Source organism: Pongo pygmaeus, chromosome 7 (genome assembly GCF_028885625.2).
Source record: "Pongo pygmaeus isolate AG05252 chromosome 7, NHGRI_mPonPyg2-v2.0_pri, whole genome shotgun sequence".
Classification (NCBI taxonomy): domain Eukaryota; kingdom Metazoa; phylum Chordata; class Mammalia; order Primates; family Hominidae; genus Pongo; species Pongo pygmaeus.
The window spans coordinates 151,655,673-151,669,740 of NC_072380.2; the positions used below are offsets into that span (position 1 = coordinate 151,655,673).

Genomic DNA, 14,068 nt, shown 5'->3' on the forward strand with positions numbered 1-14,068 from the left:
CATTTAGGGTGGGAAATTAACACTGTCTGCACCAGCCCTCGCCTGCCATATGCACACACACACACGTACACATGCAAACATACATGCACACACAAATGTGTACACACACACACAAGCATACAGAGCAGATGGTCCCACGCACCCTCTCCCTTTTTCTATGGAAAGCCGTAATGACTAATGAGCACAGACTATAAATACCTTTTCTCCTTGAGTTCCCTTTTCACCTCGTTCTCCTTGGAGACCCTGGGGGAAAAAGAAAGAGCAGTGACCCAACATCTTAATCTGGCTTCTCTGTGTTCACCATGGGGGTGTCCACGGAGAAACTGCCTGGCAGCTTCCAGCCCAGGGTGGCAGGGATGGTGATAGTGAGGACCCTGTCTCCCTGTGTAGTCTAAGGCCACAAAGCAGCTGCTGTGTGGTCTGGGCCTGGGCAGCAGAGGCAGGCCACTTCCAAAGTGAGACGTGAGTTCCTGGGCTTGTCCCTTGGCTTAGGCGATCCAGGTCCTCACGGCCATAGATTGGGACATAGCCTGGCTCCTGAACTCAAGTGGCCAAGGACAGAAATGTGGCTTCAAAGTCAGTTCCCCCCACCACACCACACCTGTGATGCCCTATGACCATGGCGCCCAGCAAGGGGTCCCAACGTTGAATCAGAGAATGGCTCCTTTAAGGCAATCGCCCCTCCTCCCTCGGGGATAGGGTCACTGTCTGTCCCCATTGCTCATCCTGCCTTCATCTAGAGCAGCACCCAGACCTTGTGCTGTGGACTCCCCACCCCTCTGTGTATAGACTAGGTGGGAATGTCAGCCAGGATGTGGGTTTCTCTGAGTGCAGGATCCAAAACATGATCCCGCTGCTTCCCCCAACCCCATCGTCCAGGGTCACTGGATCCTCTTACCACGCGTCACTTTGTTGACAATACTCAGCCCTGGACGCTGCATTTTCTGCCTCCCCCAGGTAGAATGTAAGCCCCACCAGGGCAGTTCCTTCAGTATGGTATCCCCAGAGTCTAGAACAGAGCCTGTCACTTGGTAGGCACTAATACACATTTGTTGAATGACTAACTGACCCACTGAGTGACGTGTCAATCCCTCGTTTAGCACAGGAATCTTGTAGGGGTTGTGTCTGAAGGCTACTGCCCTACTCTGAGAAGCAGAAGGCCCGGCAGTGCATGTGCCTGCTCTTCCTACGTGCACAGATTACACAGTGAGGCACTGGGGTCACCCACATGAGCTGATGAAAGCACAGCTACTCCCCGGGCAGTGACCTGCAGGCCAGGCAATGGTGCAGGGTAGGGACCTGCCGGATGAGCAGGAATGTGTCCTGTGTAACTACGTGAGCTCTCTGTGGGCTCCACTCCCTTTTCTCTCCTTTCTTGGAGAAGAGACCCTGGGGCATTCTATGGAAAAGATGGTAGAGATAGCAGGTGCCACCCAGGCCTCCTTGTTGATTTCAGGAATGATACACACATCTTTGACTTAGAGAGAGTACAGGGCCAAGGCCACAAGATGCTGTCCTAAAGAGTAGAGCATCTGCAGGGCCATCCAGACCTAAAGGGTGAGTGGGCATCCTTGCTGTTTTAATTTCATCTAAATATTTCGGTCACACACACAGAGATCAGAGGTCTTCAATGTCTCCCTGGCAACTCACGCTGCTTTGCTTGAAAATGACATTTTACACCAGTTCTTTCATTTATTTATGTTTTAAGCCCTGCATGCATTAGATATTTGTCCTAATGCTCTCCCTCCCATTGCCCACCACCCCCCCCACAGGCCCTGGTGTGTGATGTTCCTCTCCCTGTGTCCATGTGTTCTCATTGTTCAACTCCCACTTATGAGTGAGAACATACAGTGTTTGGTTTTCTGTTCCTGTGTTAGTTTGCCGAGGATGATGGTTTCCAGCTTCATCCATATCCCTATAAAGGACATGGACTCATCCTTTTTTATGGCTGCATAGTATTCCATGGTGCATATGTGCCACATTTTCTTTATCCAGTCTATCATTGATGCACGTTTGGGTTGGTTCCAAGTCTTAGCTATTGTTAATAGTGCTGCAATAAACATACGTATGCATGTGTCTTTATAGAGAATCAAGAATAGTGTTAAATGTTGGAGAAGCTACTTTGTTCCTTGTACACCATATCTGTTTGTTCATCTCTTTATTCACTGGACATACTGAACACCTATTATGTGTCTGGCACTGTTCCAGGGGCTAAGAATTCAGTAGACTCCACCCTTCTTCCAAGAGTACAGTACCGGACAGGTTGAGGAAAATGAATTCTTTAGATCAGGTGTCAAAAATCCCGTGGTACTGGTTAAAAATGCAGATTCCTGGGATCTACCCTGCTTCTTGATGTGAGAAAGGGGTCCCCGGAATATGCATTTAAACCTGTTCTCTGGGTGATTCTTATGGACTGTAACATCTAATAATTTCTGGTCTAAGAAAGGAGATACCAACACTTCATTGGCATCAGTAAGGCAAAACAGCATTATTGTCTAGATGCAGGTGGAGGAACTTGCTAGAACCTGGTTTTTGATTCCTGGAGAAGGGGTAGAACCCCTGCCCAGACAAGTGCCTTCACTTACAGGAGCTCCGACATGTCCAGGAGGTCCGGGGAGTCCAGGTGGTCCTTGGGGCCCCTGCAGAAGAGCATTTACAGAGAAAAGTTTCAGGGATAGAAAAGAAAGGCAAGTGCAGCCGCACAGCTCAGTCAGTCCCATGTTTGGTGACAAGAGCTACCAGCTCACCTCCCACCAAGTGCTGCCCATGCTGCTGGCACAGGTCTCACCAGCAGACACTCCCTCAACCTCTGCTTCCCTTCCCTATTTAGAAGTCATGCTATCTGCTGCCTGGTGGAGCCCTGATTCACACCCAGATTCTCTTGACTTCAAGGAACAGTTAAAGGTGTGTGCCTATGAACCACCACAAGGCCAGATGCTACTATTCCATTTCACTCTCCCTGTGCCCCTCGGCCTCCCCATGACCTGGGTCTGGATATGTTCACAGCTTCTGAAACATTACAACTGATTCCTGGGGCTCATCATTCACACTTTGCCATGGGCTCAGTACAGCCTGGACAAGTCCTGACGAAGAGCTCAGAAGTCTGCAGACCTGGAGGTGCCTCTGCTAACCAGACCATGAAGTGCTATTGCCTCTGAACAACTAGTTTGGAAATATCTATTAAAGTCTGCTAAAATAATAACGTGTATTCATTCAGCCAAGGGTATCCCAATTTTTAATCTATCCTACTGCAATAAAAATATAGTAGATAAGGAGAAACACACAAATGCACACATGCACGCATATTCAGTGCTTCATTAATTTTAGTGGAAAACAAATGACATTAGTATGGTCCTTAGGACCATAAATAGGGGAATGTTACATATTACAATACATCCATATGAATGTTATATATTACAATATATCCATGTATGATCGGATACACCCAATACATCCAATTCTATGCATTGATTAAGAGAATGTGTGGGGCCCATCTGTATTTACATAGAAAGATGTCTCTCATCTCTTGTTAAATAACAAAGATAAATGACCGAGTATGATATAAATACATTTTTGTAAAAATTTAGGAAAAATCATTGATGTGTGTATATACACACACAAATGTGCAAGCGGTTATATGAGAAGAGGAGGCAGGGAACCTATCTGAGCATCTCTTCTGCACCTAAAGCAATTGGCTTTGCACTGGGCCTTGTCCCCTGGGAGCATCAGAAGGGCCCAGCTCACAGCAACACTCACCCGCATGCCGACCTCACCCGGCAGCCCCAGCTCTCCCAGCTCTCCTGGTTCCCCCTGAACAAACAAAACAGCACAAAGTCATAGGCAGTGGGACACAGGCCCAGGTACAGCAGAGAAGCCCACAGTCTCCCAGGGCCTCTGCTTCCTGCGGCTCAGAACACATCACAGAAACTAGGTAGCCACTAGTGAGCAGGGCCCGGGCTCCACTCAGATGCTATTTCTATAAGCAAAGAAGTGGACCTTCTCTGCACACAGTATTTTTTTTTTCTTTAGAAACAGGGTCTGATTCTGTCTCCAAGACTGGAGTGCAGTGGCACAATCATAGCTCACTCATTATAACCTCAAAATACTTGGCTCAAGTGATCCTTCTGCCTCAGCTTCCCAAGTAGCCTGTACTACAGGCACGCACCACTGCAGCAGGTTGTTTTATTTTTTGTAGAGACAGAGTCTCGCTTTGTTGCCTATGCTGGCCTTGAACTCCTAGCCTCAAGTGATTCTCCTGCCTCGGCCTCCCAAAGAGCTGGGATTATAGGTGTGAGCCACCATGCCCGGCCACACAATATTAGCTCCACTCCTACTCACTCCTGTGGCTGGAAGTCAACAAAATTAACTTTGGAGAGAGCACGGGAAAGTGTAAAAACTGGCACCACCCTGACGGTTGTCTTCATGGAAAAGATGTTGGCCACCTAGAGTGGAGTGAGAAGAGAGTCTAGGGTCCATGGAACTCTCCTTTCTCCCTTGTCTCCAGGATCTTAGACCACCTGTCCCAAAGTGTTGCCAGCTGTGGACCTCAGCGTGCTCACAAGCCAGGTTCCCTCTCTGAGACCTGATTACGTGTGGCTAAACGTGGCGAAGGGATCAGAGAGGTGAAGAATGCAGAACTAATGTCCACTTGGATTCTTGGTGGAGAGGAGACTGACCCACCAGAGCTGAGATCACTTTGAGCTTGGGTTGCTGGAGGATGTTGCAGCTTAGAGGCAGGTGAGATGAAGAGGTGGGGTTTGGGGTAATGATCAGAGGAAAGCTGGCTTGCCGCATAGGGCGTGGGTTGTTGCTTGAGTCTCACTCTGACTTCTCTAGCTACAAACTGGGGTCTTAAGCAAATCCTTTGCCTCGCTGGGGCTGGTTCCAAGTCTAGGCATGGGGGACAACAAGGCTGCCTTGCAGAACTTCTTGTTAACTAAATGAAAAATCATTTCCAAGGACAGGCAGGCAATACCCGGGGGGCAAAGCTGCTGCTGGTCTTGTCACAGCTATTAGGCTGAGCTCCTGGTATCTGGGAGGATCCTGATACAAATAAGTCCCCGCTCAAGCCTGGCCCTGGCAATGCCACCCCACTTGAGGACACGGGGTTCTGACCAGGAGGTCACCAGCCCAGTACTGCCTTGTGAGCCAGGGCAGACGGAACAGAACTTACTCTCATGCCTTTGCTGCCATCTCTCCCAGGGGGGCCGGGCAGGCCCAGGGAACCCTAGAGCCAAAAAAAGAGAATAGCAATTAGTAAAGAGTAACTGAGACAGGTTCTCAGAATGCTAGTGCAGTGGAGAACGTGCTAGGAAGGGAAGGAAATTGTGGCCAAGACTGCTACTCAAAAATTGATCCACAAGCCTGCAGCATAGACATCCCTTGGGAAAGTATAAAATGCAGATTCCCAGGTTTCACCTCAGATCTATATCAGGGTCCATGTTACAGCCACACACCCAGGAGATCTGTATGCACCTGATGTGGGAGTAAGCAGCTCTGGTCCACAGCCCTTCACTAGCTGGAGGTGCGGCCCTTCCTCGCTCTGGGCTTGGTGTCATATGTGTGAAGTAGAGGATTGGGCTGCAGCAGGGCTCTCAACCTTGGCATCATAGACATCTGACTGGATGAGCCTTTGCTATGGGACTGAGCTGTGCACTGTAGGATGCTTAGCTGCATCCCTAGATGCCAGCAGCACCCTCCAGGGGTGACAACCAAAAATGTCTTCAGATATTGCCAAACGCCTCCTGGTTGGGAACCACTGGGCTAGAAAAGGTATTCAACTTGTTTTAATTTTAGCTGGGACAAACTTCTAAGGAATCTCATGCAGACACACATGACATGAATAAACACGGAGCAGCTGTGGGAAGTCGGGGGCTAGACCAGCTCCTCACCCCACTTTCTATTCCACACACTTCCCAGAGAAGGCCGGGGCAGGGAATTTAGAAACAGGTAACTCCAGCACCTCTAAGCTCCCGCCCAGCTCCAACACCACTTGGTACCAATCAAAGGATCCTGCCTGAGACCTCCCCGCCCCACTCCCAGCTCTCCGTCATTGTCTGTGTGGCACTGAGCAAGGCTGTGCCTCTCTCTGGGCTGTTTCCATCTATACAGTGCAGGTGCTGGGTATTCAATGAACAAATGAACAGATGAATCTCTATGTAAAGTTTATAAAACACTATGTGTCAAAGTGTATTTCTACATACATCATCTGATTTACTCATCATAATCCTATGAGGTATGTATTATTTTCTCAAAGCATATCAGATATATTTCTAGATTTTATCTACAAACATGCATGCATACACATGCTTTTAAAATTTCTATGAAGTGCCTTCCATGGCCTCAACATTCTGTCTAATATAAGTCAGTGTGATATTGAAGAGAAAGACTGACAGACAAATGTCTCTGGCCATGGCATGAGACAGACATGAGTCCATCTCAGCTCTAGACCTTCCTGGCTGTGAGCCCTTTTTTTTTTGAGACATGGTCTTGTTCTTTCACTCAAACTGGAGTACAGTGACATGAACATGGCTCACGCAGCCTTGACCTCCTGGGCTCAAGCGATCCTCCCACCTCAGCCTCCTGTGTAGCTCGGACTACATGCACACATAACCACATCCGGCTAATTTTTGTATTTTTTGTACAGACAGGGTTTCACAATGTTGCCCAGGCAGGCCTCCAACTCCTGAGCTCAGGCAATCCACCTCCTTGGCCTCCCAAGGTGCTGGAATTACAGGAATAATTCCAAGTCTAGGCATGGGGGATATGGTGGTGGCAGGCACCTATAATCCCAGCTACTTGGGAAGCTGAGGCAGGAGAATTGCTTGAACCAGGGAGGCAAAGGTTGCAGGTGCCCGGCCCTGGCTGTGAGACCTTAAAGGCACCCTGGAAGGCTCAGAGTCCCACTGGCCTCAGGTATGAAGTGTGGATATTGTTACCAGCAGCAGGATGGGCTGCAAGGTGAGGCAAGGTTTGGTAAATGAAAGTGTGCACACTCTGCTGTGGGGACAGAATTGGGCTTCCTGGTACTGTCTGTTCTCCCAGTGACCCAGGCCCACGATGAGAGGGATCAATGGAAGCACCCCACCAGCGCACCTGTGGCCTGGGAAAGAACACCTTCGCCAGCTGCTGTGTGCACCATAAGCCTCTGGGGATGGCCACACAGATTTGCTCTGCTGCCCTTACCTGACAATTCAACAGCAGAGACAAAGGGACTGTGCAAACACACAACACTGACTCACTTATAAGTTGCTTGTGGTTCTCAGGCTTGGGACCAGGAAGGTCTAATCCTGGGCCCTGAGGGGTAGTAACTTCATGTGGGTGGGGACTGGCAGAGGGGATGTCTCCAGCAAGGAAGCCTAGTGAGCAGTCATTCATGGAAAGGGCAGGCTGAACACCACTCCTCTGACCCTCGCTTAGAGGAGGGTTGGTACATTAGGGCAAATTCCTTACTCTCTGAATTTCAGTTTAATTTTCTATAAAATGGGGACAATCACGGTGTATTGGGGTTTTCTAGAGGGACAGAACTAATGGAAAAAAAAAATATATATATATACATTTTTTTCAAAGGGGGAGTTTATTAACTAACAACAAGATCAGGAGGTCCCACAATAGGCCGTCTGCAGGCTGAGGAGCAAGGAGAGTCAGTCCAGGTTCCATAACTGAGGAACCTGGAGGTCAATGTTCCAGGGCAGGGAGCATCCAGCATGGGAGAAAGATGGAGGCTAGGAGGCTGGGCCAGTCTCTCCTTCCACATTTTTCTGCCTGCTTATATTCTAGCTGTGCTGGCAGCTGATTAGATTGTGCCCACCTAGATGAAGGGTGGGTCTGCCTTTCTCAACCCACTGACTCAAAAGTTAATCTCCTTTGGCAGCACCCTCACAGACACACCCAGGATCAATACTTTGTATCCATCAGTCCAATCAAGTTGATGGTATTAACCATCACACACGGCCACTGTGAAAAGTTGTTGTATTAAAATCCTCCCAGGTGCTTCCCAGAGCATTTTCAAAGGAAATGGGGATTCTTTAATCAAACAACTCTGTGGAAAAAAATGTAGAATTAAACCAAGTGAAGCAAGTTCCTTTACAGTGGGTTTTCTTGAAGGCTTACTCATGCCCTTGTTGATGATTCTCCATGAGGCCCTGGCCTACCAGACCCTTTTCAAGGGCATGGAAGGACCTGTTGTGGCTCAGAGCCCAGAGCCCATGCAGGGAGAGGGACTGCTGCTTCTCAGAGCCTCATCTAGGGTAAAACTGGGTCCAAGACAAAATGAACAAGGGCCGTTTATTCTTAAACTTGTGATGGAGACCAGGCTGCCATTGCTTTCATTTCAGCAGAGAGTTCGAAGATGTTAGTTGGAGAACCAACCTTATTTCTAGGATTAAAAGAGGAAATACTGAGACAGTCTCAGACTGGCAAGTGTTGTATTTAGGGGTGATTTTTGGAAGGTGGGAGACATGCTAATTCCAGGATACCTGTCCATCCTTGGCTGGATACAAAGGGGCAGACAAATGGTTTGGGAATATTTCATGAGAGAAAGGATTGTTCAATGGGAAGGATAGGGGATTTCTGTTGTCAGTTGCTTCTCGGGAAAAGTGGGGGCCAGTGGTTTGCTTTTATGGGTTAAACTATCACAAGCATCTTCCTTGGGGCATGCTGTTATGGCAGGTGCTTTCTCAGCCTCCAGTTACACATCAGCAAAATGAGGAGCCACCTTCCCTCCCCTTGAGCCACTTCTCCATTTGGCGGTTCTGGAATTTAAATTTTAAAATCTGAGATTGAAAGAGGTAACCAGTACAGGAGGAGGTGATTTCTACCCGATTAAACACACATGCATGTTTAATAATGGCAGAACCAACAGTCAGAGTAAAGTAATATTAATCATAGTGTATTAATGTGATAGTATAGATGTCGCTGAGGATAGTTTATCTATTATTACAAGGCGCCAGGCACTGAGCACTTTACATCCATCACTGCATTCAACACCTCCCACAACAGTTCTGTGAATGAGACAGAATCATCATCTCTATTTCAGTGTTTAGGAAACAAAAGCACAGACAGCTGATTAGCTCTAATCTAATCAGCTGATTAGAGCTGATTAGATTAGATTTATTCTGCCCAAAGTTACAGTGCTTGTGGAAGAGCCAGACTCCAGGCCCTAGAGTGTGCTCCCGAACGTCTTCACAACACTTAATGGTGTCCGAACTCACATCAGTTCCCTGGTTGCGGGGCAGTCCCATAAGCTAAGTGTTGCTATCCTCACCCTACCTTCAGGCACACTGGGGCACAGGGTGGGCGCATGACTTTCTCATGGCTACCGGGGAGTCTACATGGCAGAGTGAGGCAGGTTGGGGTAGTTCACACTTGAGCATCCAGCCTTAGCTCTCCCTCTCCAGGGATCCTGCCCTTCCTCTTCAGCCTTCACCAGGCCTGCTCCCCGGGGAATACTGAAAGGAACACTCATTTGACTGCCTCACAGGTGGAGAAGCTCTGCGTGGAGCCAGGAGACGGTGGTGAGCAAGAGTGGGCTCAGCTCCCGACACAGCCTGTGTCTCCAAGGTCCATGCTCCGACCCCTACCTGCCTCCTGGGCAAACGGTGTGTCCATTTCCTGATGGCAGGGACACCAGTCCATGAGACACATCCCTACAACCCTAGGAACCAATCATAGATTTTCTAATAGCAGGAAGCATCACAAAAGGATGAGGACTTCCTCTGAGGGCATGCGCTAGATAGTGCCTCCCTCCAGAATCAGGGCTCTGGGGGTGACTCGCCTGAGATGTCGGTCACCCACTTATGATGGCAGGTCCTCGAATGACCAGTCTGTCCTCTGGCTCTGGTGGGTTGGGAAACCCTGCAGCTGAACGCAGAGGGAGGGACGTCTTGGTGGGATGGGCTCCTGCCTCAGGAATAAAGGAGGGGGCAGCAGGACATCTTGGCCTCTCCTCCCAGCTGCCAGTTTTCTAGCCTTGTTGGTTCTTTCAAATAGATGCGCAGTAGATGTCTGTGTGAATTTTTCTCATCCACAAGATGGGAGCTCTGTGAGATGTGGAGCAGGACTTAATCTGATTACCTCTGCACTTCCAGTGTCTGGCTTGACATAGCATCCACACTGCCCTGTGTGCTTCAATTCTTTCTAGAGCCCTGTGGGCTTGTAAGGGAATGGAAGACTCTCCTACTTTAAAATTAGTCTTGTGTAAGCCCCAGAGACAAAGTGAACAGTGGGTGTGGTGGAGAGGTAATGGTCCTTAGAGCCAGTGAGCCACAGCTTCACACTGTCCACCTCCCACCCTCCCTGCATCCCCATCACTAAGTACTGATGACTTTGGCCAAATTGTCGAAATGCTCTGAGTCTTGGTCTTCATCTGTAAATAGGGATCGTCAATCTAGCTTCAGAATTGGTCTTCCCAAGGATATGGAAAACTAGGCGTGTTGGTTTTAGATGGCTGAGATAGTAGAAGAAAGTCCCTTCTGCTCTGTTCAGGGATGTGGCCACCCTTACTGTGTATTCTAAGAACAGAACCAGAGGTCTCTGTAGAAGTGAATATGTTCTGAGTCAGAGACAGTAACATCTCTTTTTGAATCTTTTTTTACATGGTTAGGATAACCAAGTCAGCACTGCAAATACATAGATTTTAAGAAACGTCCACCTGTAAGTCATCCTGAGATCCAAGCATTTTACTAGAATGATTCCTGCCCTATGAAAACTTTGCCCCAAGAGAAAGTCAACCTAACTCAAATATTTCATTAGTATTAATATTAGTATCACTGCTTCTTAACATTACAAAACATCTTCACCCTTCCCTTGTGATAGACCTTCCAAAATTCCCCAGCTGGACTCACCATCAGCTGCCCATAGCATCTTTGAAAAGAGAAAGTTAGGCCAGGCACAGTGGCTCACGCTTGTAATCCCAGCACTTTGGGAGGCCGAGGCGAGCGGATCATGAGGTCAGGAGTTCGAGACATCTTGGCCAACACAGTGAAACCTCGTCTGTACTAAAGATACAAAAATTAGCTGGAAGTGGTGGCAGGCACCTGTAATCCCAGCTACTTGGGAGGCTGAGGCAGAATTGCTAGAACCCGGGAGACGAAGGTTACAGTGAGCCGAGATCATGCCACTGCACTCCAGCCTGGGTGACAGAGCTAGACACTGTCTCAAAAAAAAAAAAAAAGAAAAAAAAAAGAAAAAGAAAAAGAAAAGAATAGAAAAAGAAAAAGAAGGAAAAGAGAAAGTTATAGCCCTGAGCTGCCTATTCATCTTCCACCAAGAAAGTCATTTAACTTCTATGAGCCTCTCATCATTTCTAAAGCAGAGGTTTACAGGCTTTCAGATGAGAATTAAATGTGGACATAATTTGCAGACTATGAAGTATTATTGAAATGTGAGCTCTTCCATTGTATCTCTTGATAACTAAGAACACTCATCCAAGTGCATGGGACGGGTCAGGGAGAGGAGTGGGGAAAAGACCAGAGGTAGCCCCAAAATTGGTAACGTCAGGCATAGAAAGATCTTTAAAAGAATATGTAAAGCTAAGGATCCACAATAAAGCACTGAAGAAAAAAAGGAAAAGAAAGGAAAGGGCAGGAAGCAAGCAAAGAAGAGAGAGAAAGAGAAAGAAACAAAAGCCTAGGCTGGGAGGAGAGGGTCTGATCTGCATGCGGCCTCTGTCTCATGTTAGCAGAGCAGAACAGACTCATTCCCCTCCTGTGTCTCAGCTCCTTCACCTGGAAGGGAGATGACAAAAGGAGGAGGAGTACCTCTGGCTCAAGATGGCTGGTAAGAGGCCTTGAGAAAATATTTGGGAAATGCTTCGTATACAGAGAAATTCAAAACAAGCATCAGATACTACTATTTTGGGTAAACTACCCAAGCCTCTATTTTCCACCTATAAAAAGAAAATCAACACTCAGGGTATAAGAGAATGACAATGGATGAGATCCACTGCAGGAGACAACCAAGGCTCAGAGAAGAGGGGCTTCCCTGTGTTCACAATGGCTGTTGTGACTCAAAATCAGGGCTTGGCTCCAAGTCCAGGCTCTGACCTGTCTTCCACCCCTGCCTCTCCCTCCACCACATACAAACTCATTTCCTCCATGATCTCATTTGGAGGCATATGGGGTGGGGGGGCAACCATCTAGCAGGAAATTATCCATCTCCCCACACCCACTTGTCAGCATCCAGAGCCCCAGGGATCATCCTTTTACCTCATCAAGTAAGACACAGAGAAAGGAGAGAGCAAATATTTCTGCTGCTCTTTTGGCTAATTAAATATCAGGCCTTATTTCTAAATGTTAACAAAAAGATTGTTGCATTGCTAGAGGTGCTGTTACTAATATTCTTCATCCATTTGGTAGGTCCTTTAGTGGGGTCTTAGGAATATGCTGGGCAGTGGTTCTGAAAGCATGGTCATGGGCCAGCTGCATCAACCTCACCTGGGGTTGTGTTAGAAGGGCAACTTCTCGGGCTCTACCCCAGACATACTAAATCAGACATTCTGGGAGTGGGGTCCAGCCTGTTGGCTTAACAAGTCCTCCAGGTGATTTGGATGTTGTCTCAAGTTTGAGAACCATTTGTCAAGCACAGACAAATGCAGGCTGTGAAGTCTGAAAACATGAACTCAAATCCTGGCTCATCCCCATGAAGAGGTAAAGTCACCTGTGCTTGGTCCCAGGTGAATTTTCATTTTATAGTGACTAGCCTGTAAAACAAGGACAGCAATATTTACCATGAAAGTTAAACTAAATAGCCATGCATGAATCCTAGCAGATAGCAAGTTCTTGTAAATACGAGGTACTATCATGATTCTTAGATGATCTATGAATTATTTTAGGTGAATTTGAAAAAAGGGAAGGTTCTTTATCTTGGCCTCCTGGAACATGCTTTCTAATAACACTCTCTAGGCTTCCTGAGGTTTTAGGAGTTACAGAAGTCCTCCTCAGTGGGGAGGCTGAAGAGCTCTGACATTTTGCAGCTGCTGGTCGCCTCTGGGAATAAGACCTCATTAATGCTGAGAGTGCAGAAGACGTCATTTGGTTTATAAAAAAATGGAACACTATGCTGGTGTAATGGTAATTATGTTTAACGTTTATGAGCACTTTTTACAAACATAAGTCATCTATTTTCATTAGCTCATTTAATCCTTGCAGAAACCCTCTAAGGCAAGTACTATTATAGTTGTTAATTTATGCATGAGGAAAGCAAAGGTTACAGGGCTAAGTAACTGACCCACTGTTACACAGCTGCTAAGTGACCCAGCCAAGTTCTAGATCCAGCCAGTCTGTGACCGGGGTCTGCACCCTGAGCTTCCCCTGCCCTCCCAGTTCAGTAGTCCAGCATTTACCCTTCCCATAAGTGCTCTCACCCTCTTGTACGAAGCCTTCGGTTTTGTGACTGGCCCATTAGACTTGGCAAGCACCTGAGTGTCAGATGGAGCTAGAGGAGAAATGCAGATTCCGATCCCAGCTCTGCCTGAGGCCCTGCAGTGCTGTGAACTTCAGAACTTCCCCAATGTGTCCTTCAGCACCATGGACAGGGCCTGCAGCACCTCTATTTATTCTAACTCTGGGCATTTTGCCCCTAACCTACAAGGCTATTTGAGGGCACATAAGCAGCTAAACTAATTTCCCCTTAAACCCTTTAATTATTGTAAAAATAGAAGGCACTCAACTACAGTTATCCAACTCGATAACCATGAATAATGCACATTAATGCACAGGCTAAGAATAGGAGATGGGGGTGCTGATTAAGCCGGCCATGAACAAAGAGAAAAGGACCCAGAGCTAGAGGCAAATGGCGTCAATATATCTATATCTTAGAAATTTCACAAATATAAAGACAAATGTATAATTTATATTTTCTGGTTCAGAGGCTCTATAATGCAGTCTTTATATAAAGTAAGCTGATTCCTATAAGGTTTTTGAGGGTCAATAATTCCCAGATATCAGCATCACATTGAAGGACGGGTAGGGAACTGACATTGACCAATGCCGTGGTCAAAAGTGGGGGATCCCCACTCTTGTGTCTTGTGTCAGGCAGATGCAGGCTTGGCCCCACTTACTAACCAGCT

General features: G+C 47.3%; 1 protein-coding gene across 6 annotated transcripts in view; it reads right to left on the reverse strand.

The window, feature by feature from the left end:
• Positions 1 to 14,068, reverse strand: part of COL22A1 (collagen type XXII alpha 1 chain) — a 336,676-nt gene that overhangs the window by 195,011 nt on the left and 127,597 nt on the right. For all 6 annotated transcript variants that reach the window (XM_054499251.2, XM_063669105.1, XM_063669106.1 and 3 more), the window contains 4 exons: positions 5,174 to 5,227; positions 3,757 to 3,810; positions 2,586 to 2,639; positions 199 to 243 (listed from right to left, as the gene is read on the reverse strand). In XM_054499251.2, the coding sequence (XP_054355226.2) occupies positions 199 to 243; positions 2,586 to 2,639; positions 3,757 to 3,810; positions 5,174 to 5,227 (207 nt within the window). The remainder of the gene's footprint in view (positions 1 to 198; positions 244 to 2,585; positions 2,640 to 3,756; positions 3,811 to 5,173; positions 5,228 to 14,068) is intronic.